General features: G+C 42.3%; 1 protein-coding gene across 2 annotated transcripts in view; it reads right to left on the reverse strand.

The window, feature by feature from the left end:
* The window catches only part of KIAA0930 (KIAA0930 ortholog), a 96,806-nt gene that overhangs the window by 30,843 nt on the left and 38,055 nt on the right, over positions 1 to 27,908 (reverse strand). For both annotated transcript variants that reach the window (XM_065844209.2, XM_065844199.2), the window contains exon 2: positions 6,665 to 6,813. In XM_065844209.2, coding sequence (XP_065700281.1) covers positions 6,665 to 6,813 — 149 coding nt within the window. The remainder of the gene's footprint in view (positions 1 to 6,664; positions 6,814 to 27,908) is intronic.

Consider the following 27,908-nt stretch of genomic DNA (forward strand, 5'->3'; position numbering starts at 1 on the left):
ACTTTAAAATTAATCATAGCTCTTGCAAAGGTAATTCTTAATCACACAGAATTCCTACCAAATGTATTCTGCTTTCCTCTTTTCCATGAGCACAAGACATTCCTTCTGGATTGGCAAGTCACAGTCATAGAAAACAAAGATTTGACAAGCCTACACATGTAACTGTTTCCAATATCTGCATATTGTACATGAAGCAGCGGAATCTGAAGTGATAACAATGAGTCCATTATAAGACTGAGAAAAGCTAAATGGGACCCAAAGAGTTAAAAATTGGCTTCAACCAACCATAATTGAAACTACTTATATGAAAAGGGACCAGAAAGTCTAGTTTTATCTTTTCAATTCTAGCAATAGCACAGGAGGTACAAAATGTTAAAAATAAGAAAAGAGCAAGTTGTTCAAATTACTGGAACAGTGTGAATGCTTGATGATGCTTAAACGAATGAGGGGAGAGCAACAACGTGAAAATTATAAGACACACAAGCTGTAGAAACTGTTTTCCCTCAGCACAGCTCTGGCACCAAGAAAGCCATTGTAATTGTGGCTAAGCAAGACAAGGCTGGGAGTTAAAACATGCTTATAAGTATCAACAAAGCAAGAAATAACTGTATTTGAGATAATGACAAAGTTATCCTAGCCTAACCTGACACTTGTACCCTGTGAATCACATCAATTTTCATCCCCCAATTAAAATGCTCCATAAATCTGCTAAATCAGATTTCAAAATTTGAAAAGGATAGATACAGTTGTGACTATTTAAGCATTAACAAACATGGCCTCAGGCCACAGAGTAACCAATATTTTCAGATGTAACAGGTTGCTCACTGTTACCTTATTCCTGTAATATTATTTCCCAGCCTTTCTGAAGTAATCTGCAGAAAAGCACAAGTACCTACAGCAATACACACTGTACCTCCTGCCAAATACAGTCAGCAAAACCAGGGAAGGCACACTCTGTCAGTAACAAAGGCAGCAGACAAAGACATGGGAGAAGTGCAACCAGAGAATGTTAAAAAATCATCATATTTTAAACCATCTCTGTTGAACATGGAAATGTACAAACTGTGTTACTGACCAGAAAACGTGTGTGTCGGGGAAACCTGGTGGTGGATAGACTAGGTATTTAAGTTTTAATTACTACTCTTATTAGAGACTCGATTATGATGTTCCATAGCATAAATTCAATTATATATTAATTTCAACACTGAAAACAAACATTTTCATACCTCTAATAAGCAAGCTGACACTGACTGCAACCCACAGATCAAACACACAAAGTGCTCTGCTGAACTAGTAGCCTGATGAGGCTTTCAGGGAGCTTCAAGCAGACACTTTAACCTTTTCCAGGGTGCAAAGCCCAGCATAGCAGTGCTCTTCTGTCCCTCAACCCTCTAGTGACTCAGATAAGCTGCATTTGTGATACTGAATTATTCATTACACTTCTATCAGATAGGGGAACCAAGTCTGGGCTTTTCTTCCCAATGAAGTTTCTCTCTGCTGCAGGGAACAGAGCACCTCCTCAGCTGCATGATTCAGAGCTGCCATATTTCAGTGCAATTCTTATTAAATTAACTTCTGATCCTGGCTTTCTTGTCACCCTATTTGACTATTTAAGGAGAGTTCTTCAAAGACTGGAAGCAAGAAAAAGCCGCTCATTAAAAATGCCCCCACAACCCACGCTCTCTTCCTGAGTCAGGAGTTTACGATGGTGACATTGTGAGGATGTTTCAGCTGCACGCTCGCTTTGCCTCAGACACAAATTTGCTCTGGAAATAGGACAAAATATGAAAGGATCTCCACCTCAAATGCTCATTAGCCTGCCAAGTATGTCACGAGCATATTCCAGCCGGAATCAATGTTGTGTGAGAAAGATGTTCTTGTCAAACCTGTGGCAGTATTCTTCTCTTCGCTTTTGCCAAGCAGTCTGTCACAGCACATGTAGGAAATGGAGATGGTCTTTGCAAACGATGCATCATGAGCAGAGGCTATCAGCAGCTCCTTTACGTCCATGTATTTAGAGAACCAAAGATCAGCAAAATAGCATGAGAGCACACAGGAATTTCTGAGAAGGATAATTGTAAAAGGAAAGCCAAATCTTTGCATTTAAGATGCTGAGCTCCTTACAGAAAATCATAATAACAATCCAATAATGCCAGTGTTCCTCTTTCATGTTTCAAAATGAGAGAAATGTGTTTATGCTGTTCTCTTCCACAGAAGCCACGGTTCCCACTCAGTGCAACACTTCCACAACAGAAGAGTTGAGGCAGAACCATCTCTGTATTGATTTGCACATGTTGCAGTCATTGTTTGTTCCCATATACTATCCATGTACAAGGAGATAATTTATTTGGCAAAAAAAATGTTGGTGTTTTTTTTGCCATTTGTTTCTCTGGTGGATTCAGATGGTGATGTGAAACTGCTATGAAGTACACCAAACAGCTCTTCTGGACACATCCTGTTTCCTTACAGTGTTGAAAAAGTAAAATAAAATTTTTAAAAAGCAGCACTGCTCTAAAATATACAACAGACACATCAATGTAAGATTTTAAAAACTTGCATTTCTGCTAGATGCTAAGTTCGGGTTGTCAAATCTTCCAGCCAGACAGATGGTGGCAGTGAATCAGAGATTCAGCTTGGAAAATCCTGTGTCTTTCAGAAAGAGCCATGTGCCTGAAGTCGTTTAGCTTTGGAAACTAACTGGTCTCCCACCACAGCCAATATTTGTTGTGTCACAGGTCCAGATGCACACAAACGTGTAAACCATGGCTCCTGTACAGTTCTGTTTCTGAAGCTGCAGCCACAACATCAGCAGCTTCAGCTTTTTGAAGCCTTAGCAGCCTGAATACCTACCCCATGCATTTGGCAGCAACTCTGCTCCTCTACAATTATAGGACACAGAAGAAAACAGGACCTACTCCAAAAGTTAGGCAAGCTCAGAACAGCGTCTTCAATTTATCTTTCTTATTGCTTAGCCTTATAAACAGAGCACCCTTTTCAGGTGGCAAGACATGATGCAAGGCTGCAGGGGTTAATACAACCCTGCTCTGCTGGTGTGTCACTGAAGTTTTACTTCAGTTTCCCTGGCCAGCAGTTGTCTCTGTTAACACCATACTGGCATCTTCCACAGTCCCATAAGAAAGCAAAGCTCCTCTCTACAGAAAGATTAGCAGCTTGCAGCTGTAACAAAGCATAATCCTTATAAAATGCCTTTTGCACTGGAAAGAGCCAGAAATATTATATGAAGTCTTGATCTAATAACATTTTATAATCAGAATCTCAAGTCCAACCACTTTAAACTTTTAAAGCTCTATGTTATGGCATGATACAGGACCCTTAGTAAGTGAAGATTAGGGCTTACAATTGTCCAGTAGGTCACATCAGCTGATGTGTAAGGCAGCAGCAAAGGAGTTTTTCAAGTCTTGACTTAACGGTGCATAAAGAGCGACAAGTCAAAGTGTTTCCACCTTAAAAAGGCCTAATAAATCCCTTCACCTTGAGAAAAGCTCCGCTCCACAGCACCCTGCTGTACAGATCCTGACAGACAGTATCTGTGGTTTTGCTTAAGGACACTAAGAGAAGTATCTTAAAAACTTTCAAGAAAAACTGCAAGATTGTTGTTGTGACATGCCAAGGAAACCCAGAGCTGAATGCACTTCTCTGAGATCCAAGAGTGTGTGTAACAGCTACAGCCCAAAATTCAATACAGCAGTTCTGCCCTGGCACAGGCCATATTAAGAGCTTAATTTGTTTCACCTGTACATGCACAGTTTAGAAACTGGTGTAGCGGAAAAGAGAAGCAAATGGCAAGTTGCTTAGACCAGGGGTCTATGAAGCAGATAATTTAAAAGGCCTTTTAAAAATAAATTTAAAATTATAGAGAAGTTTACCATCATCACCTATTGAAATACACCAAATTGTGAGATTTATTACTTCAAGCTGTTGTAACTAAGCTGCATCCAAAGCCCTTCTCATTCAACCTTAAAACTGAGCAGAAACTCTAATCTTAATTTGCCATTTTTTTTCTCCTTATCCTCTACTACACTTCAACTTGAAATCAAATGTTATTGCTGACACTCTTCAGCTCCAGTAAGCACACTAAAAAACCCAACAAAACAACCACAAGCAAGAATGATTTTTAATCACACAGGATAGCCATCAAAACCTGAAAACTTTGACAAATTGACACTTGTTTCTCATTGACATGAATCATCACACCATGACATGCAAATGATGTGAACAAGCCGCATGAGCTCGTCATCTCAGAAGACAAGCCACCATTGTCAGCATTTAGGCAAACAGCCCCTCCCCACTCAATTCATTTCTGTTGTCATTGTCATCAGTCCTAGAGAAGATTACTGTCCTCAAAGCCATGCAGATCTCATTTTCATGTATATAAACTAATGCTCTCAGACATCATAGGACAATGATTCAACTCGCATGTCTCTGCCAGCATTCTTCAGCCACAACCTGCTACAGCCAGGCAAATGCAGAGCAAATACATGGCATCTATGGAAGAACTACAATGAACTTGCTTCAGTGTATACCCAACCTACAGACCCACATCTACGATTACCTAATGGTTAAATTCTGTGTGGCCCATGGAGAAATCACCACCAGGCCATTCAGCACAGCCTGGGCACAAGGCAGGAGCCAACGGTGCAGCTCTGGCTCTAGCCCTTCATGGTCCCAGGCAACTCCGAACCTCCTCCTTTCATCTGCCTTTTCAGAGTCCACCTCTGGGGATGTGAATGAGAGCACACAGTTTGGTGGGTGGCAGGGATGTCTGAAGTTGTATTTGCCTTCTATAAATACCAGTCTCTAGTTTTCTCCACTTTTAATGATATGACTTTGGTATTTTGACACCCATCTGTCAAGAAAGAATGGCCAAAACCATACAGGAAAATAAAAACTTGTCATAATTCAAAGAGTAGGGGTATTTGTTTGGTGTTGCACAGGACAGGCTCAAAAATAAGATGCAAGAGGAGTCATTTAATTCAAACAGGAGGAAAGCTGAACAGATACCAAAGAACCACCGAATTACGAAGTTTCACAAAGCATCTGAAGTACTTCAAAGCCACAGGAAAGGCTCATTTCTCAGAGGCTAAGCAAAATGCAAACAGTCAAGGGAGAGTTATAAGATATTGTGTGTGCTATAAGGTAAACTCCTCGTCTTAGTTGTTACAGCAAACAATTCATTAATGCTGATTGTGTAATAACTACCACTGATGAAATCCTCTCAAAAATAAAAATTATTTATGATGCTTTTAGGAGGCGTAAATAAAGCTTTGAGAGCAAATACAAGTGTTTACTTCACTGTCTCCTCTCCATGAAAGGTTCAAACACTTTAAACTGATTAATAAGTTAAACAGAGATTGATCGGGGTCTGTGAATGTATTTAAGTGACCAGGCTTCCTCTGAGGTTCACCTTCTTGCTGGGAAGGACAAGAGTTTAAACAACCTATGCTTTTATTAAGCTGAACGAAGCCACAATATTGTTTGATGTGAAACAGGAGTAGTCATTTAAACAACAATCAGGATGAAAGCTTACTCGAAAACTCTTAAAGCTCCAGGCATGCTGGATGAAGATTACTAAACCACTAACCTGACGGAGAAAGAATAATATTTTGCCATCTTTTCCTCAGTGGTTGTCATGATGGAACTTGGAGGGGTGGGGAGAAGAGAAAAGATCGTTCTGCCTATTTCCTGTATCTTCAATAAAAATGTGGGAAAATCTTTTGGTATCCTTTCCTCAAGGGAATTGACAACTATGGTTCTTTATATCACCACATTTAAACTCAGAGAACTCTGGTATATCTGGTTAAAAACACCCACATACACCATTAGCATACATCTGTTATTCAACAACAATGTAAGTTATTTACATATGTCAATAAGTTAAGCACAGTCTTTTCTTTATCTTCCTGCTTTTGATCATCTGCAGCCAACTCCTTAATTCCCACTAAAACCATCATATTTTTGCTTCTGTTTCACCCAACTACGATAAAAACTGCCATGAAATGCTGGGAAGTTTCTCAGAACTTTAATGAGAAAATACCTGTGCAGCAGCACTAGGGTAGTTGATTACGTGTTCAACAGGAGGGCATATTGTCTTAAATGTACATTATAAAAATACAGTCATTTCTCCACTGTTTGTCACTACTGTATTCCAGTTCCAGGAGACTGTATGTACTCTGCTACCAAGTACCCAATAGGTGTTCATTCCTGATACTCTGGTATCTCAGGAAGGGTTCTTCTAGAAATACCAGAGGGACCATCTTCCTCTTCTTTTATTTCTCTCTTTCTATAAACCTTCCATTTATTAATATAAATTATCATTGTTGAAAAGCAAAACAAAGATCAGCATGGATGTCCTCCCTTTCCCCCTAAACACAGGCTGATCAACATAAAAGCTTCCCAAAAAAACCACATGAACTCTCTGATCTCCTCGAGTATGCATTAGTAAAGCTCGCTCATACTGCTGCTGATGTTCACAGTGTTAACCACAGTATTTCCTCCTATGGGCCAGTTTTGCATAACTTCTTGTGGTGGGCAGAGCTGGGATTCCTTATCCTTGGTATGTAGTTCTTCAGATGTTTCAGGTATTCCAGAACACTGAATCCCACATTACCTTAAATTTCCTAGGTTAAAATATATCATTACTTACTTTTTTCCCCTCTGTACTATCACCACTGACATAGGACAGTTTTCGACGGACATAGAAGAGCATATCGTCTTGCCGGGGGGCCCATTTCTCCATAAAGTACGTTGAAAACATCCAAGTCCAGAATACAATCCGGTCATCTTTGAAACACCCTAAGAGGCATAAAAGAAAAGAGAAATAAGAGTTGTAGAATTAGCATGTCACATTCGATTGTGCTTAAGACAACACCTGAAATCTTTGCTACACATGGTGCAGTCAAGCCCAGCCATAGCAGAAATACTCCTGTACAGCTAAGAGTAAGTGTTTCTAACATATACAGCATAGCTGTCACTCAGCATGAACTCACAACCCACCTTTGGCCATTGTTGACCAAAACCATCTTCTAGCAATCAATCTGCTCCCCTGCAGAACAAACACAAATCAGGGGCCATGAGTATACCCTGGATATGCCTGTGCCACAGAGAAATACAAGACCAGCGCAGCGAGCTACAATCCATTAGAGAAGCACTCAAAGAGTAAATTCAAAGGCATGTGACGTCAATATATGCTCCACTAAATGACATGAGGCCCTTAGCTGCCAACAGGTTTATATATGCTCTCAGGGAGTATAGCAAATCCTTCAGAAACTAGCAACTGACACCTTCCTTAAATCTTATACAGGAACAAGAATGTACCTGTGCAGGTGCAACTGTAATTCACCCTCTCTCTGAGAAGGAACAAAACCCATCTCTTTCTCAAAGAAATTAGGAGCTTTAAAGCCCTGAATCCCAGTTAAACTAGAAAAAGTAGGAGGAGAAGGGGAAAAACGAGCAACAAAGTCTTATCCAAGGAGACAAATTACATTAGCATCAGCAATAGCATGGCACTTGTCCTCTCACCAGGCAAAGGAGGCACAGCAGAGGTGACATCACATTTTGTGAAACTCTTCAAAGCACTGAACTGTAATAAAACAGCAAAAGGTGCTGCAACTCTTTTGTGCTGTAACACTTGCACACTGTTAAAGACCAAAATTTATAGAGACAAAGAGAAAAGTCACTATTGTGCTTAGTGACAAGGCAGCTGAATTTCTCCAGTGCTCCCCAGTCGTACTGCAGGCTCCTTGATGGAGTAATCGCATCCCCTCCCCAAAGCCCTACTGAGATACAACTGCAGCTGTTAGCCACAGCCTAGCTGTTTAAAAACCTGTGAAGAAACACCAAAAAAAAGAAATACATTCTAAGAAACAGCAAAAGCCTGAAAGGGATGATGGATGGCAGTGTTATGTACAAGACCAGGAGACAGGTGGGGGTGCATGTATGTACCCACATGCAGCTGACAACCCATCCTCCAAAACGTGTATTCTTCACAGTGGCTTATTTCCCTAAAAGCTACACACTGGCTGCCAGCCTGGTACACACGTCACTTCCCAGCCTTCAGCCACCACTCAAGTTGGCATGTTTCCTTCCCAGTGGTACACTGCACGTATGAAATAGTTCTGGAGAGAGAACCTTCATCATAGAATCACAGAAAACCAAATTGGAAGGGACCCCAACAATCATCTGGACAAAACTTTCTTGGCAAAAGCATACTCTAGACAAGCTGACCGAGCACCCTGTCCAGCTGAATATTAAAACGTTTCCAGTGCTGGGGAATCCACATCTTCCCTGCCAAGATTATTCCAATGGCTGATTGTTCTCATAGTGGAAAAATTTCCTGCTTACATCCAATCACTCTCCCCAGGAGTAACTTGTACCCACTGCCCCTTGTCTTTGCCGTGTGACTCCTTGTAAAAAGGGAACCTCCATCTTCTCTGAAGCTATTCTGCAAATATTGGAACATGGTGATAAGGTCTCCCCTAAGCCTTCTCTTTTCAAGGTTGAACAGGACATGAGACATCTTGCAGGAGACAGAAGTGACATTTATTCACAGCAATACCTGGATTAATCTTCAGAAGATTTTCCAGTCAATTGCCAAGAAAGCTGACACATACCATAACCTTGAACACGATTTTTCTTAGACACTGGTGGCTAACTTCAGGGCTTCATAAAGCAACCAATCAATCTTTTAATCCACAAGTATAACTCAGCACATTTCCCTACTTCACTGTGTGTGCAATATTTGCAAGCCAAATCTATTTCTTCCAATCTTTAATTACTGTGGTATGCAGGAAATTAGACTTTCAAATTTTTTAGCCCACAAAGGCGTTATTGAAATAAAAGTCTTAGGTCTCTCTAACTAAATCCAAAAGTAATATTGAAGACAAAATGAAGTTCCACTGATGGACTGTGTACAGAATGTGTTAATCAACATCAAGTAGGCTGGTATTTGAAAATATGCATATAGTTGATTCTATTTAAAAAAAAAAATAAATTAGAAGGTTGAGAGAGAACAGGAAAAGGCCAAGATAGTTCCCAGTGCAAGTTAATTCCAGGCCATGCTGCAATTGCTTTATTTGCACAGCTGTAATAAAGTAATTTCAATTACTTAAGGCAGCACAGAACATAATGTGCAGTCACGAATAAAATTCTGCAGTGCACTTAAGTACTGCCCAGTTTTTCCAGCAAAGAGAGGGAATCAATCACTGGAGAGATCAGATAGGGGATGCTGGACATCTGAACCCCTCCTTTGGGCAGAGCTGAATGGCACAGTGTGGCAAACAGCTGTATCTGAGAGACTACCACATACAAATGGATTCAAATGTGTTCAGACTCCTCGAACCAGCCTGAGAAAGGACAGGATTATCATTGGTCAGTATAGCCACAGTTAAACACTGAAAAGAAAAGAAGAATTATTCAGGTTTAAGGATATACCACTGACACAACGACTAATGCTTCTAAACTACCCACCACATGTAGGCTGGAAATTCAAAGCCAATTCCTAAGTATTTAAGCTGTGAAGTTTAGGAGCAGGCCCTTCAAGTAGGAATACTGAAGGCAAAAATTCCTACAGTTGTAAAGACAGAGCTCAATTTGGTTAAGAAGGCTGATGTGGTGCCAGTGACAGTCGAGGACGCTGTGACACAGTCCCACCTCTATATTTAGTAAGGAGTAGAAAACAGGGCATGCATTCATCATGAGCCATTAATGGTCCCAAAGAAACCTGTTAAATCTCAGGGGTTTTGAGTACCTGAATTCTCAGACTTAATTAAATGAGGAGAGGAGACAAAAGGTGGAAAGAGGATTGCCCTGAATTCACCAGGAGTTCCAGGAAAATCAAAGGAAAAAGAAAAAAAAAAAAAAGAATCTATATTCTGTAAGAACCACCTCTGAAAAAGTTCTGTTGTTGAGAAGTATGCCACTTTGGTTTTGCTTCATGAGTACACAAAATAACCCTAGCCAAGCCACACCTAAATATATATAATAATGCTCTTCCACCAGAGGGAAATATTTTTCCCTTATAAAGCAAAAATCAGTAAGTTTTCTAAACCCAGCAGTATAAAGGAGGATTAAACAACTTTAAGATTCTAGCAGTACCTGCAAAAATGTGAGAAGATATCTACATGAGCTGCTTACACCATCAGATACATTTTACACAATAAAGCACAGGAGTTACTACGCTCTTCTGAATGATTTATGAGTGGTCATAACACAACATTTATACACGCAGGAGAGCGGTAGAACCGGGTAAAGTACCAGGACTTTGTGTGAGCTTATGCCCTTGCTGGGGAACGCAGGACAAATTGATCCAATGTATTCAACGCCAGTCTAAACAGAAAACCAGGGGACAGAAGTGCTGCAGCACTGCAGCATAATGCAGGGCAAAACAAAAATCAAAACCACAAAAAACAAATTTGAAAACCCTTATAGTAATGTTGGATGGCCATCAATTAAAAACCCTAGCTGCAACAGATGAGATGAAAAATCATCCTCCAAGCTTCAGGGATACTTGCAGACATTGCTGTAATTAAAACCAGCCTGAGGATGTTCTAACTGTTCTGACTGCAGCGTCTAAAGGACTTGAAGCCAAAAAGAGACAAATCACTGCAACACAGCTGCTTTTATTGTATTTCAGTAGAAGCAAGAAGGATGGGGAACAGCACACAGAAGAATTAGCCTTTAAAATCAACTATTAAATGGCATTAACTTGGAAAGGAGACAAGAAAATTTGTAATTGTAGTTCAGACTTCTTAAAACTTCAGAGGGCGAAAAGTCTATTCCAATTTCAAGCCAGAAACTGTCAGATCCAATATATCTGCTCAAACTTGCCTTCAACTCCTAGATTACCAAAAGTAAAGTGTACCCTCAGTTATTTTGATGTTTTACAGCATGTCACTGGAAGCCTTCCAGCTTTGCCAAGAAGAAACTTGGAAACTGCGCTCAAAACTGCTTTGGGTAATGGTTTTGAAACTGCCAGGCGAACAGCCCAGCAGACAAAGTTATTCTTGTTTAAAACCATTACCCCTTGTCTAATTGCAACACGCCCTACTAAAAAGTTTGTCCCCATCTTTCTTACAAGCCCCCTTCAAGTACTGAAAGGCCACAATAAGGTCTCCCTGGAGCCTTCTCTTCTCCAGGCTGAACAACCCCAACTCTCTCAGCCTGCCCTCACAGCAGAGCTGTTCCAGCCCTCTGATCATCTTGGTGGCCTCCTCTGGCCCCTCTCCAACAGGTCCATGTCTTTCCTGTGCTGAGGGCTCCAGAGCTGGACACAGGACTCCAGGTGGGTCTCACCAGAGCAGAGGGGCAGAATCACCTCCCTTGACCTGCTGGCCACGCTGCTTTTGATGTAGCCCAAGATACAACTGGTTTTCTGGGCTGCAAGTGTACATTGCTGGCTCATGTCCAGTCTTTCATCCACCAATACCCCCAAGTCCTTCTCAGCAGGGCTGCTCTCAATCCCTTCATCCCCCAGCCTGTATCGATACTGAGGGTTGCCCCAGCCCAGGTGCAGGCCTTGTTGAACTTGATGAGCTTTACATGGGCCCACTTCTCAAGCTTGTCCAGGTCCCTCTGGATGGCATCACTTCCCTCAGGCATGTCAACTCAGCTTAGTGTCATCCACAAACTTGCTGAGCGTGCACTTGATTCCACCATCTACGTCACTGATGAATGTATTAAACAGTACTGGTCCCAATTTGGACCCCTGAGAGACACCACTTGTGCACCAATCTCCATCTGGATATTGAGCCATTGACCGCTATTTCTCAGACCCTTCCACAGCACCCTGTTGAGGGGGCTCAGCTGCACTCGAGATGGTAGGGCTCAGAGGGCAGTTCCATCCCTGTTACCTGCCAACCACCAAAGAAGTGGACACACACAGCTTGCAGTTGGATTGCTGATGACCTTAAATCTCCTCTATTATAGTCAATCCGGCTTCTATCCAGCTGGCAAGGACTGAAATAAATAAGAGACCAGTTTCTATAGCCCAGACAATAATGAGTTGGCCGCAGCTTGCTGTCACGTTGGTCTGTTGCCATTTGCACAACACTCAGAAGATGTGCACACGCAAATACACACCACTGTTAAGCTGGAAGTTACTTAAACACCTGGCACTTAAAAGGCCTTGAAACTTTTACTTCAGTATCTGGGAAGACCTTTTAAAATGCTAACAGTTTTATTTTTGCTAGAGAAGAATCTGAGCCTTCTGCAACACCAGAATTAGATAATATTTGAAAAGGAATCAAATTCCATCTATAGTTGAGAGGATGTAGCAAGACAGCTTCCCAAAAACACTCCTCCCCTAACAAATTCTGCTTCTAAATGAATAAAATGGAATAAAGAGTTCAGACTATAAATCTTAATACACTAAAAGTTGATTATATAATTATGAGACCTTTGTCATGAATAAATCCTAATTACAACAATTTACTCTAATGATTCATTTACATGGATTTTATCCTCATTAGAAGCAAGATTTATGCCAGCTGCTATGTAATAAATGTCTTTCTTTTTACCTATTAGATTTTTATATTGAGCATTCATTCTGGGGAACTGACTCCAGATCCACATAAGAAGTTGGTTTGTGTTTTTTTTTTTTTAATTAATGCTTTCAAATAAAATCAGTGGATAAAGAGAAGTGTCAGCATATTATTTTGCTTCAAATGAATAGAAGAAAAGATTTCCTATTTGGTGGATAATCATTCTTTCAGCATGTACTACTCAGAGCTTGGAGGAACAATAATTTTGGCTAGACAGTGTTTCTTCCTATGCTTTTATTCATTTAGCCTGCCATGAGCTGCTCTTAACTGTGAAACATCATAAAAGTTGTTTCATCTAATTCTGCCACAGTACAATTATCTGTAAAATTAGCATCCTTAGATGTTTAGGGGTTAATCAAATGTTTATGAAGATCTTTACAGGCCCAGCATGGAAACTAAACTAGAGTTCTGAGTGATTCACACTATAGTTAATTTTTGTTTTGAGTTTAGCCAAGTATTCTGCAAGGACAATATGATAACCGTTTCACACAGATTAAAGCTACCTTTGATATTAAAAAAACTATAATTATGACTGCATAAAATCAGAATGGATGTTCCCTGTCCAGTGACAGTTGCCAGCTAGATGCATCATTAGAAATCTCAAGTTCAGTCTTCTTCTCATGCCTACATAAAAGGACTTCATTTAATCCCTACAGTTTGACCTTGTACGAACACAGGACTTCACCAAACTTTCAGAATTTCAGTGGCACCCAACTATTTGAGAGCAGGTCACACATCATCAGCCAATGAAAAGCCCCAGAGCACAACCTTGCAGCAAGTTCTTGTTTCATAAAGACTGAGGCTGGGAAAGGAGCACCACCACAGGTGCCACATGTAATGACACAGCACAGCAAGAAGTGCGCTTCTGCAAGCACGCAAGTCCTAAATCTGCCAGAAAACACAACATAAACTTTCAACATAATTTTTTCTGGCAGAACACTAGCTAGAAAAGGAAGGCATTGTGGTAACAGCAGTGACAGGGACAAGACAGATGCCACACATTAAGCATCCCACTCTGCCACAGACACAACCCTCCTCTTTTCCTCACTCGAAAATGGAGGTAACCATTCCCCTACCCCATTGTGTGTGGCATGCACACATCCATCAATAAAACATAAAGAGGATAAACAGAATTTTGTCTGGAGCATCTTTCTTATGAGGAGAGACTGAGAGAGCTGGGTCTGTTGAGCCTGGAGAAGAGAAGCTGAGAGAGGATCTTATTTATGCTTATAAATATCTCAAGGGTGGGTGTCAAGAGGATGAGACCAGACTCCTTTCAGTGTTGTCCAACGACAGGATGAGAGGCAGCAGGCACAGACTGAAGCACAGGAGGTTTAATCTAAACAGGAGGAGAAACTTCTTTACTCTGAGGGTGCCAGAGCACTGGAACAGGCTGCCCAGGGAGGTTGTGGAGTCTCCTTCTCTGGAGACATTCAAATCCCACCTGGACACATTCCTGTGCGATCTGCTCTGGGTGAACCTGCTTTAGCAGGTGGGTTGGACTAGGTGATGCCCAGAGGTCCCTTCCAACCCCAACCACTCTGTGATTCTGCAATTCTGTAATACAATTAAAGATAAAAGCATAATTTTATAACAAATACAACACACACTTCTTTACCAAGACAGTAATTTACAAGGAGGATTGATGGAAGCTGATGTGAAGTTGAATGAAGAAGAGCAGTCTAAACCAAACAGAAACATTGCTGCTCTTCCCTTTCTTTCCATGGGCGTTTTAAGAATGCATGCTCTATCATGCTTTCAACCGCATACACATATATTAGACCTTTTTAAAGCTTTATAATTGATTTAAACCTTGGCTTCATAGCATATCTATAAGGGAGGTGACAAAATTTGAGCTTCAAGCATTGAGTCATCAATGTTAAAAGGCTTAAAAAAAACATTAGGCCAATTACCCTTAGAGCTGCTGTGCCATATTTATTCATTTGCCAATAGATGATATCACCTCTCTCATTTATCACCTTCTCTAAGTACGACTAAATGGTTGGCATCACTGCGATCCCCAGAATGAATATGCAGCTTCAGTACACACCTTAAATTTAAAACCTGTTTTCACCAGATAATAGACTCAAAGGCCCAAAATAACATGAGGCAGAAGCTGCCACTTGGATCAAAGACAAACATGGTCCTCTGTGTGGAGAGGGAAAGATAAACACATTTCTATATTCAGGAACAGACTACAAAGTCTTCCATTAAGGCCTGTGAACAATTCCGTGAAATAATAGGTTCAAAACACTTGAGATTCAGAGAAATTCAGCCCATTTTCAACTGATATTTTCCACTTCCTAAAACACAGAAATGACTCAGAGCTGACTAAACTAGGTTTCCATACTAGTGTTAAATAGTGTTTGCCAAAAGGTAGCTATGGGATAATCCACAGCACACCCGAGTCTCACGCTAATGCTTGGCGGCTCCATCTTGTGCTGCATCTTAAGCCATTAAGATTTTTGGTTCTTTCTAGAACCTTGGAATTACCCTCATTTGCCTCAATAACTTGGGGGAAAAAAAAAAAAAAAAGTCTTATGAATATAAGAATTCCTCTCTGAAACTTGGTTGATTCTCAGATTTGTTTAATTAATTTTGATATAAGAGAGCTGTGTAGTGGTTTGTTTGTTTTTGTTGGTGGTGGTTTGAGTAATTTTGGAGGGGTGTTCGTTCCATTGTGGGTTTGTTTGTTTGTTTTAATATTTCGTAACATGCAGAACTGATTTTGATAAGGGGAATAAAAGAAAAAGTGATACTCTTTATGTCAATACTAACTTTGCAACCTCTGGAAAAAACACGTTGCAATACAGCCAGCTAGCGCATTCCTGACGGAAGACAAAATTCCTCTTGTAGCTTATAGAAAACAAGTGTATTGTCATAGGAATGCATTAGCAATACTAGCTCCTGGTTACTAGCAGCAGGTGATAAGTGTATAATTCGGAGGGCAATGACCACGGGCTAACATGACAAGTTTTAGAGTACAGTCAAAATATTCTCCAGGTGCTTTTGCTACAGACAGACATTGCCACAAGCAAGGACAACCCAGGCTTCTCAAAGACAACAAAGCGCACTTATGACGGAAAATGGTAATATTTTAAAAACACATCTAATTAGAAATCTAGATCCCATTTCCACAGAACAGCAAGGACTTGAAGTGTTAGTTTCATGGCAAGTCAAAGGACCTGGGTTTCTAAATGCCATTTTATTATGTGACGTTATTATTGCTATTACTATTACACAAATCTCCCTCTGCTTTATCCCTTGGCTTTATTTCAAAATTCTCATTATATGTTTCCTTTTCCCTGAAAATATATACAACAAACAGAATAAAATCAGGATATCGAAACAGCTAAGAGAGAGCAGACAAACGTATAGAATCTTTTAAAACCCAAAATACGTTCATGCATGGAATCTGTAAATGAATATTTTCTCCCCCTCCAAAGCCCTGAATTCCTCCATAAATATGATTTATTTTAAGCTTTTTTCCATAAAAAGAAAGGAACAGATTTTTTTTTTTTTTAATGCAAACAAAAGCATCTGGGATGAAAATGAAGGACTAAATCAAGAGAAGGGAAAGGTTACTGGAAATGCTCACAGATCTACTAAGCCAAGATAAAGCCTACCACAAACGATGCCAGATTTTGCAACCTGTCATCATTACCAGAATTGGTATAAATTCTAGTGCTATTCTAGTAGCTACATACTTAAAATACATGTCACTTAAGAACACAAGATAATAAGACAACTAGTATCAGTATAACAAAAATAACCTTTTAGATGTATTGAATTTCATATACCTCCTCTGGCTACAAAACTGGAATTTTAAATGGACTGTGATTTGTTGTGAGTGCACATGGAGATCAGGAGTGAGAACCGAATGGCAAATACCTACATCACAAGATCAAACTGGAGTTAAGAAGTCTTTGATTTTTTATAAAATGGAATGCAAAAGACATGCACGGAATAGCTCTCTCAGTAAACAGGAGTATTTCTTTTTAAAAAGCACTCACAGGTACAAAGCAGTAACAACAGAGAGATATAAACACCCTGGGAGAATAGGATTATGTCTTAAAAATCCTTTAATTCACACACGTGCTTTCTCTTTGCTTCTTTAAGTTGCAAAAATACATACAGCTTTTTGTTGTTGGTGGTTGTTTTTTTGGTTGGTTGGTTTGGGTTTTTGTTTGGTTTGGTTTGGTTTTAATTTTTTTTCCTTTTGAAGGCTTTGTGTTTCTCTAATGGTCTTTGAATTCTCCAGTAGTATAATAATAATACATGCAACGAAAGCTACGCTGACTAAAAGAAAAACATGACAAAAGCAAAATGTGCCCATCAGTTCCATTTTGTAAGCTTTCAGATACTATTTCAAGGCCTTGTCCAGCCCATTCTGCTTGACATTTCCATAGGTGTCAGTAACTACGCAGCACCCCCATGTACACACCTCCTAACCTGGCACACCTGTATGTTCTGCCTCTGGTTGCTGGGACATGTCAATACCATTTCCCACTCACAGCGTAACAGCGATACCAGCATTAGATGCCAGCTCTTCATAGGCTGAATATCTAAAATTCCTTATACTCAGGCAAAGAATAAGAAAGGATATCCCCCCTGGCTGCTGTTTTGTTTTTTTTTTTTAACTTGGTTGGTTGCAGGGTTTTTTGTTTGGTTGGTTTTGTTTGTTTGTGGTTTGGTGTTTTTTTGTTTTTTTTGTCTGGTGGTTGGGTTGGTTTTTTTTTTGGTTGATTGTTTTTTGGGGATTTGTTTTGCTTTTTTAGCTTTCTAGCCATAACACTGAACCACAACCAAGTTTCCTTTCCAAACTTAGTACCTGTAACTGCTCCAATATCTAAAAAACATACTGAGATTTAATTGAACGCTGTTTGAATGTTACTCAGGCTGACTTGAAGCAGCGCATGAATACAAACTCTGACGATATCATCAACAAGCAGGGAACTAACAGGGCAGAGTTCACAGCACAAGCCTGTTTGCCGAGTAGCCAAAGTAGACTACACAGCGCAGGCAACATCTACTTTGTTGATAAGGTGCCCTACAGCCATTGTAACTTACTCTCAGTGAAAACAGTAATATACAGGTACAACAGAAGCAATGAAAAGGGGAATACAATTAACCTTTCATCTTCTAGCCTCATTTTGTTGATTTTGTCTCCATAAAGCCCAGATTTGTTATGCTATTGCAAAGTCAAATCTACATCCATTTACCCGCCATCCAAGCCAACATTCAGCTTCCTCTGGTGTTTGTGTCACCTGAGACCATGGACCAAACCACAGATGTTCCTGCATCTTTTGGGGAAAATATGGAATCTACCATCAGGCTTTGAATGCCATTTTGACATAAATACTTCTGGCTATGTAGAATTAATGAACTTCTTGAGTCAATTATTCTTAGTGAAACATCACCAAGATTCAGAACATCTGAAAGATCAAAGTAAGAGAAATAACTTAAGGAAGGGAGAATTTAGATTAAAAGTCATAAATACGTAACAATTATTCTACAGCCTTTCAACATAGCTGAAAAATACCAGGCATTTCCCTGAAAGCCATGAGCTGAGAAGACGAGACAAATGAAATATTTCTGGTTTTACTAACAAAGACCCCAAACTTTCTTGTTTCTGGTGAAACAAGAACTTCATTCCATTAGAGAATACACCTAAGAAAATGTAGCTGAATGGGTGGCTGGTGTTTTGGGCATATAGGGCAAGAAGAAAGAAAACAAGCATGGCAGATTAGGGATAAACAGCTTCTGATTTGCTAAAGGGGAAAGAGAGAGGGGAAAAAAAGAGTTACCACTGAAACCCAGCACTTGGACTTCACAAATTAAAAACTTCAATTCATATCTGCTCCCCTATCCAGCTTTCTTTTGTGTAGGAAATCTGACATCTTGATACCTTTGACATATGCATTTCTTTCTGCATGAAAAAACTGAGCTTTCTTCACAGTGTATCACTTGTCAAGCTGTCAAGATGACTAATGTTCACATCACTGCCACATCACTATTGTTGTCCTGTTTAAGCACTAAGAGCATTTGTCAGAAATTTTCTGTCACATTAAAATACAGAAAAGAAAACAGCAGAAATAATTGTGAAATTATTGTGGAATGATCATTGTGAGCTGGCTGGAGAAAGAAAAAATAAATCACAAGTTAAGTATGAAATTATCTCTCCTCCAAATATTAACATGCATAATTGTAATACCTGAAACAGAGAAAAAGGTATTCCTAAACCTGATATATCAAGACAATCAACTGCCATGAGGAAGACAGTTCCATATGTTAGAATTTTGTACAGTTAGATCAATCTCTCAACTAAAATGTGTAATGAAGAAAAAACACAGCCTTCCTCTAGCACAGCACTTACTGAAAATAGCTTAGTGCCCTATTTGGATCACAAATTTTCTCCTGGGATGAACTAAAGTCCAAATCCTCAACACTAGCACAAGTAGCCTGGGGACAGAAGGGAACATACAAAAGTATCCCTTTCCACCACGGCTGTGCACAAGGCAACTCAAAACACATTTATAGAAAAAATTCAAAGGTTGTCATCTATGGCTGATGGTTCCTTTTTCCACTACAAATTACTGCCCCTAGAGCAGGGACAGCAGAATACATATCGAATTTGCACCTCAACAGCTGTAATTCAGAGTATTAATACGAACTAACATTGATTTATTTTTTTGTAGCCTGCCAGGCTGTAAACACCTGAGGAACAGACTCAGTGACCATTCTGCATCCTCTGCTATGGAAGCAATCATCTCCAGCAGACAGCAGGGTGGACACAGCTGAGGCTGGCAGCCTCTCAAATCAGCATGGGTCTGCTGATCATCCACTACATGTCTTTTCACTTTAATTCCAGGTATTTGTTCTCTAGAAGCCCAATCCAGTAGTCTCACAGATATGAAGTGCTTACAGGGTAGAACTGTCTTCCAGAGCTCACAGAAAAGACAGCAAATTAAAGGCACTAAGCTAATAAAATAAATAAAATATTATCCCAGCCAGAAAAACTGAGATCTCTAGCTTAATGCTTATCCAGAACACAGCTGTACATGAGCCAAGAAATCCATAAAAGGATGTGTAACCTCGCTGCAGTCAAGCAAGTATTGATTTCAAAGAAATCCATACCTACACACTGTGCTATAAAGTTGTGAAGTTAGGAAGTCCTCCCACAGCATCAGTGACTTTTGTTTGTGGCTGGCTTGATACCAATCAAATTACCTGTAGAGAATTAGAATGGGAAGAAGTTGTCTCTCAACAGAAGTGAGAAAGCAATCAGCCCCCCTTCCTTGCCTTGAGTCTGGGAAGATGAGCTCCTTTTCTCTTTTTCATTAGCTTCAGAGACTAAAGAACCTCATCGAGATAAACAGAAAGGAGACCAGCAGAAGGTACCACAAGACAGAAGCAGATATTGAAGAATTCAAAGGGTTTTCTTATGTTGCTTCACCCAGGAGCATATAGACTAGATCTCCGGAAAAGTAGAAATTGCCTAATAAAAAAAGTGTATCAATTGTCTTTTCTTCAATCTGCAGGTGATTTTCAACATTGTTCTCATCTCCTCCTCTTTGAGATTAGATTATTTTACTCAACCCCTAGACATTGCATCAGAAGCCCTGGCAGGTCCCTCTAGCCTCCCAAAATTCAACAAAAAATAGCCATGAATGGGCATGTTTGAGCACACACATCCCAGATCTACGCATCCCCCTGTCACCAAAGATTTTCTAGTGCTCTGCCCTACCAAGGAGGAATGATATAACAGTGTTATATGATGCCACATCCATCTTTTTCTGCTCAGGCTCTCAATCTTCTCTGTCCCTCTCTTCAGGCTATCATACATGCTTATGTTCTTAACAACAATGGTTAAACAGTTTCAAAACCTGAGATAAGCCACATTAAAAGCATCATAAACAGTGGAATGAAATCACTGTAGAAACCACAGATGACACAGCAATAAAAAGAGTACCACAAAAAACTATAAAGCAAATTTACCATAATTATCTGCACTGAACAAAACACTTTCGAAAAGTGCATCATCTACCCCTTGCCACCTGAACACCCTATCCTCAGGTAAGAGAGGGTGTAAGAAAGCCAAACACACACACAAAACCCTCCGCTTGAAATTTGCGCAGGTACCCCCAGAGCTCGCCGGTGGGGCGGCCCGGGCGCGTCAGCACCAGGGACAGCGGCCCGGCGTCCCCGCCCCCGCCAGCGGCTCCGGCCGCTCCCAGCGCCCGGGAGCACCGCCAGGTCGGGAACCGGCTCCGGCCACTCCCACCGCGGTTTCGGAAACCAACTCCGGCCGACCCCAGCGCCCGGGATTTTGGCCAGGCTCGGGAATCGGCTCCAGCTGATCTCAGCACCCGCGATCTCCCCTGGGTCTGGGAAACTTCAAAGTGCCCTGGGCTGAACTCAAAAGGAACCACGTGAAGCCCATCGAGCTTGATGTAACACCCTAAGGATGCTGTGTATCTGGCATCTCTAAGTGTATCCCAAAGTATGAAAAAGGAATGCGTTTTCAAAACGAAAAAAATAAGTATTTCAACCAACGTAAAATAATTTCAATCACTAACTCCATAAATAAATTGGGATATCAGAATACTGCATACATCAACTGAGTCGTAATTTTTTTACAGACTGTTCAAAGCAGAAATGCATATTGGAAACCGTATTTTAGTTTCAAACCTGAAACACAGCAGCATGGAGGCTGCTACAGAAAGAAGCTAACTCCATGCAAGCCAGACCCAGCAAGGCAAGTCAATCTGGTGAGATGTCCCATGTGACACTTAGGCCAGAGATGTCCAATATAAGCACATGCCACAGAAGGTGACATCTCCTCCCCCCTGTCACACACAAGCAACCCTTGTCGGTGACAATCAATGGTAAGACAAGAGGTAATGGGTTCAAATTGGAACACAAGACTTGCATGTGGGGGAGACTGTGGTCCAGAGCCACAAGACTGTCCCACCCACCCCACCTCAACAGCGGCAGGACCCCCCCCAAGTCATCAGTGGCATCCAGCATGGGAGTTCTCCCTTCCTCCTTCCAGCTCCCGAAGCACAAGACATGCCCAAGCGCATGATACACAGCCACACACACCTGGTCTCTTCTTGGACTGTCATCCTGCTCTTCTGCCCACCACCATCAGCTCGTCGCTCATTGTTCTTACCGGTTAATCATTAAATAGCCAATTCTCCACTACTGTGGCAGTATGCATCAACTCAGAACCATCACTTAGGATGATTAGTTGCCCAAAGGTAGACCTGCAAATTATTTTAAAACAGTGTTGTTCTAAAACTCTTGTTTTGAATATGACAGTGACTGAATTACCACAAATAATACTGACTTTCCTGAAGACTGACTTTCACAAAACAACTCCCTTCAAAACCAAACTAGTGTTATTCCCATCAGTTTGTTCTTACAGCTCCTCCCAAATAGCGCATCTGAAAAACCTCTGCTCTGACGTAGATGAGCTGCCACCTTCCCCCCACCACGCTGATTTTAAAGATTTGGCCACGTTTTTGGCTGAGAAGATTCTTTTATTGGTTATTTAACAAACACATTAATACAACAGGTACTACAAGAACAGCTTCACAGTAGGCAAAGAAGGGTTTCTCTATTCATGTCACATAACAAAAGAAATGCAGTTGTTTGGTTTTGTTGGTTTTTGATTTTTTTATGTTTGTTTTTTTAAATGTGAAATAAGCTAAATTAAAAAAATAGACACAAAGTAAACCAAGAATCAAAGCTAGGATAAACAGGCTCTGCAAAAGGTATTTCGTTCCCCCGTGAGGTTGTCTTTGCCGGCGGGGGTGTCTGCACCACGGGGGCTATCTTCACTCTAGAGGACTTGTTCCATCTACACAGACGAGCAAGAAGCCTCCTCCAACAATTCTGCTTGACGGGTGGCCAACCATCCTTGACAACCTGTTTGTGCTCCTCCAAGGCACATGGGGCATCCATCAACGGATCCGTTGGGGCTGAGCGCTCAATGGCAGCTGCCTCTCTCCTCTCCTGCTCGGCGCTGGCCCTTCTCCTCCGACACTCTGGAGCCATCACCTCTCTCCTCTCCCGCTCGGCGCTGGCCCTTCTCCTCCGACACTCTGGAGCCACCGCCTCTCTCCTCTCCCACTCCGCAGCGGCTGCCTCTCTCCTCTCCCATTCACGCTCCTCCCGCCAGTCCATGGTGGGGAGCAGGAACCGGACTTGCTTGGGGCGGCTGTTCCTCTGCCCTTCCCTACGCAACATAGGTACCAAGGCCACGCAGAGATGCAGATGCCGTACCAGAGATGCCACAGGACGCGTGGAAGCCACAGGACGCGTGGAAGCCGCAGGACGCGTGGAAGCCGCAGGACACACCGGAGATGCCACAGGATGCACCAGAGATGCCACAGGACGCGTGGGAGCCACAGGACGCACCAGAGATGCCACAGGACGCACCAGAGATGCCACAGGACGCGTGGGAGCCACAGGACGCACCAGAGATGCCACAGGACGCGTGGAAGCACCACTACTGGGTGAACCGGAGAGCCGCCTCTCTCACCTCCTCCTACGTCTGCAGTCACTCCAGGAATGGCCACCAGCTTCCGTTGTCACAACAGAGACCCCGGCAACACTCAACCATGCACCAGGGAGCTAAGGCTCCTGGGAAAACATGCAAGCAGCCAATGGGCTTCCACATGCAAATGAGCACGGTGACATCAGCTACCAACATGGCACCAGGGACACATGGTCGCCAGCCAGCTCCTTCTCCACAGCCTCTCCTTGCAGACCCCTCTGCCTCCACGGCTGCTGGACAGGTTGCCAAGAGCCCACATCTCCCACCACAACCTCCCAATGCCTCTGAACCCCTGGGTCACGTTCAACCACATCTGGCCAGGGAAGGGACATCCCACAATAACATCCACCCAGAAGCCTCAAGGAAATAGGGGCACAACAAAGGAACTAACTCTCTGTTCAAGGCTTCTTCCTTACAGGGCAAGGATGAAGCCTGAACTCACCTTTATACACCACAGAATCCACCTGGAAAAACAAACACAAAGTCCCCACAACCACAACTTGCCCAAAAGCCAGTCCTTCCTCACCACTTAAGAGATAAGGGAAGGACTTGGCAGGTGACATCTCCTCCCCCCCTGTCACACACAAGCGACCCTTGCCTCAGCCTTAGTGCCACCAGCTACAGCAGCCTGACCCGTGAAACACACCTGAGGAGAGATCTGGTAATAATAATTCCACACCTGGAACATCGTGTCCAGTTCGGGGCCCTGCAGTTCAAGAAGGACAGGGAACTGCTGGAGAGAGCCCAGCGCAGGGCAACGAAGATGATGATAGGAGTGGAGCATCTCCCATACGAGGAAAGGCTGAGGGAGCTGGGTCTCTTTAGCTTGGACAAGAGGAAGAATGAGGGGTGACCTTATTAATGTTTACAAATATATAAAGGCTGAGTGTCACGAGGATGGAGCCAGGCTCTTGTCGGTGACAATCAATGGGAAGACAAGGGGTAATGGGTTGTCTTGGTTTTGTTAAAAAACAAGTTTCTCTTTTAGTGAATTTTGCCTGTCAGCTAAAGCCTTCATATTAGCTGCATTTTCCTGGAGAACCAGATACATATTTTGGTAAACCTAGCAACGGAATGCAAACTTATTGATAAGTACGGATGGACATCTCGCGAGAGGGGCAACGAGAAACTGGTGACCGAGAGACTGACCAATGGTGTATAACATTCCATTACGTGAATACTTCATATAAAAGTGGGAGATCACGAGGATCTCGTCCCTTTTCCCTTTTCCTTTTCCCTTTTTCCTTCCCTTCTGCTTATGGCTGACATTAGGAGAGGACCTTGCGAGTCGCCCCTGCGAACTGAGGCCTAGTGAGAGACTGAATCCAGCTCCGGTTGGCTACAGAGTCTAATCCAGGACTTTGGGTGCTGGCTCTGCAGTTGCTGAGACTTTCAAGATTGGTTTTGTATATTTTATATTATTTTCTCTATTCTTATTAGTAGCATTAGTAAAACATCTTTAATTTTTCCAACTCTCTTCTCTCTGTCCTTCTTTCCCTCCTGACCGCCTGTCCTGAGTGGGAAGGGGGGAGAGGGAGGGGCAAAGGGGGGGGAGAGGAGGTTAACAATACATCTGCCAGGGTTTGATTGTCACCCCACAATCTTAACCCTGGACAGATAATTGGCGCCCGAATAGGGACCAAGAGAAAGGGGAAAATTTGGAGATTTTTGGCTTTTCTACTGCTCTGACATACCTTTCAATTTTCTTGGCACGGTGCCAACTCATAGAGTTGTGATACTCGCGCGTCTTTTTGATTTGGATATTATTTAGTCGTGATGATGATCCTGTGTGGTTTGGCACTGGTTTATTTCATTATACTGCAGCCGCTAATGTATTTTCACTCGTTTTTGCTTTACCTTGAAAAGCCTCTGGGAGAGACAAAAGAGGAATACGGCTCTTTAGAAAGGTTGACTAACCATACTTTTTTTTTTCGCTAGGACAGTTTGCAAATGTTTTAGAGAGCTTTGAATATCCTTGGAGCTTTGATAGAACTGTGATGGTGTTATCTGGTCTGCTGAATGTGTGTCAGTTTGTGTTACTGTTAAGAGAAATGAGGTTCAATAGGAGGTTTGCGTCTCTTTTTAGTCCTGAGATTTGCAGTGCGTCTTCGGAAGCTTTAGCAAAAAGCACTCCGAGCCGCTCGAGAAAAGGCAAAACAGCCAAAGCTGCTGCTGCAGCCACTGCCCCCCAACCGCGGCTTCACAGGCTGAAGCTACAGCTCCTCCGCAGAGCTCCTCTGCCAAGGTCGCTGCAGATAACGTTACCTCTCCAGCCTCAAAGGCTAACAAGGCAGCCCCCCCGTCTTCACACACTGGGCACTGTTGCTGCTGTAACCACAGCAATCACTGTGACAGTCATTCAGACTCTGAAAATTAATCAAATTATGGTGAACCCATATCAGCATCAGTTGCTGGTTGTAAGAAAGTCACTAGAAAGACTACCCGTGCAGCAGGTGATGGCACAGGGCCAACATCAACCCAAGTGGCATCATCAGGACAGGGTGGAGATGAAGTGACCACCACTCGGTCCTTTTCTCCAGGTGAGCTGAGAGATCTGCGAAAAGACTTTAGTCGTCGTGAAGGCGAGAATATTTTAATCTGGCTGCTCCGATGCTGGGACAATGGGGCAGAAACAATTGAATTAGAAGGCGGTGAAGCCAGGCAGCTGGGATCTCTGTCAAAAGATTCCACCATTGATAGGGCAATTTCAAGAGAGTCTAATGCCTCTACTCTCTGGACCCGACTCCTGGCAGCTATGAAAGTAAGATTTCCCTACAAGGAGGATTGTATATCCAAGTTAGGGAAATGGAATACTATGGAGAGAGCTATCCAGTTCCTGAGAGAACTAGCTGTGCAAAAGATCATCTATTTTGGATCAGACAACCAAGAGGGGACAGACCCAGATAGAAGCAATTGTACACAATCTGTGTGGCGCAGATTTGTACAAAGTGCACCACCTGCATATGCTAAGTCATTGGCAGGAATGGTCTGGTCAGCTAGAGGTGTACAAGAAAGTAATGAAGTGATTGAGCAGCTCCGGTACTTTGAGGACAGCCTTGCTGGTTCTCTACGGGCTTGTGTCTCTGCTGTGGAGAAACTGCATGAAAAATCTGATGACCGGTTTGAAAAGCTGTTGCAAGAAATCAAAGAACTCAGAGAAGACACATACCATTCACGACCTGCACAAACCTATGTTTCAGCTCTTAGGAGAAGGTGTTTCCAATCTCGAAAGAGAGGACAGAGACAACCCACAAAAAGAGGTTCACTGTGGTTCTTCCTACATGAGCAGGGAGAAAACATGAATAAGTGGCATGGAAGGCCTACCTCAGAACTTCAAGAACGAGTACGTGAGATAAAAGGAAAAACTCCTAGGAAGGTGGCTGCTCCAGTTTACAAAAGGAGCAGAAGAGATTCTGATGCTCTTGACAGAACCTCTAATTCACACCCAGAGACACTGCAAAACAGAAATTAGAGGTGCCCTGCCTCCAACAGGTGGAGGAAAGGGATAACAGAGTTTATTGGACTGTACAAATACTATGGCCTAGTACAACACAACCCCAGGAGTACAAAGCTTTAGTGGACACGGGTGCTCAGCGCACAATAATTCCTTCTAATTATAAAGGAACGCAATCCATCAGTATTGTTGGAGTGACTGGGGGATCCCAGGAACTGACTGTTGTAGAGGCTGAAATGAGCCTAATTGGAAAAAACTGACAAAAGCATCCCATTGTGACTGGTCCAGATGCTCCGTGCATCCTTGGCATAGACTACCTCAGCAGAGGGTATTTTAAGGACCAAAAAGGCTATAGGTGGGCATTTGGTATAGCAGCTGTGGACACTGAGAAAATTGAACAGCTGTCTGATTTGCCTGGTCTTTCAGATGACCCTTCTGTTGTAGGACTGCTGACAGTTGATGATCAGCAGGTGCCAATTGCTACCACGACGGTGCATCGCCAACAATATCGCATCAATCGAGACTCTCTGATTCCTATCCAGAAGTTGATCCGTCAATTGAAAAGCCAGGGTGTGATCAGTAAGACTCGCTCACCTTTTAACAGCCCAATCTGGCCAGTGCGAAAGTCTAGTGACGAGTGGAGACTAACTGTAGACTATTGTGGCCCGAATGAAGTTACACCACCACTGAGTGCTGCTGTGCCTGACATGCTAGAACCGTAATTTGAACTGGAGTCAAAAGCAGCCAAGTGGTATGCTACAATTGACATTGCTAATGCATTTTTCTCTTTAATTTTTCCAACTCTCTTCTCTCTGTCCTTCTTTCCCTCCCGATCACCTGTCCTGAGTGGGAAGGGGGGAGAGGGAGGGGCAAAGGGAGGAAGTGGGGGGGAGAGGAGGTTAACAATACATCTGCCAGGGTTTGATTGTCACCCCGCAATCTTAACCCTCGACATGGGTTCAAATTGGAACACAAGAGGTTCCACTTAAATTTGAGAAGAAACTTCTCAGTAAGGGTGCCAGAGCACTGGAACAGGCTGCCCAGGGGGGTTGTGGAGTCTCCTTCTCTCGAGACATTCAGAACTCTCCTGGACACATTATTCCTGTGTAACCCCATCTAAGTGTTCCTGCTCCGGCAGGGGGACTGGACTAGATGATCTCTTGAGGTCCCTTCCAATCTCTAACATTCTGTAATTCTCTAAAGCAGCATCACCTTCCCCTCCTGTGTCACACCAAATTCTATCACACAAATTTCCCTGCACTGCTGTCCTCCACCAAATCCCTTAGTCTGTTTTGGAGACATTTCCTTCTCTTGCTATGAGCCTTTGGAAAAG

The sequence above is a fragment of the Patagioenas fasciata genome, chromosome 1, assembly GCF_037038585.1.
Source record: "Patagioenas fasciata isolate bPatFas1 chromosome 1, bPatFas1.hap1, whole genome shotgun sequence".
Classification (NCBI taxonomy): Eukaryota; Metazoa; Chordata; class Aves; order Columbiformes; family Columbidae; genus Patagioenas; species Patagioenas fasciata.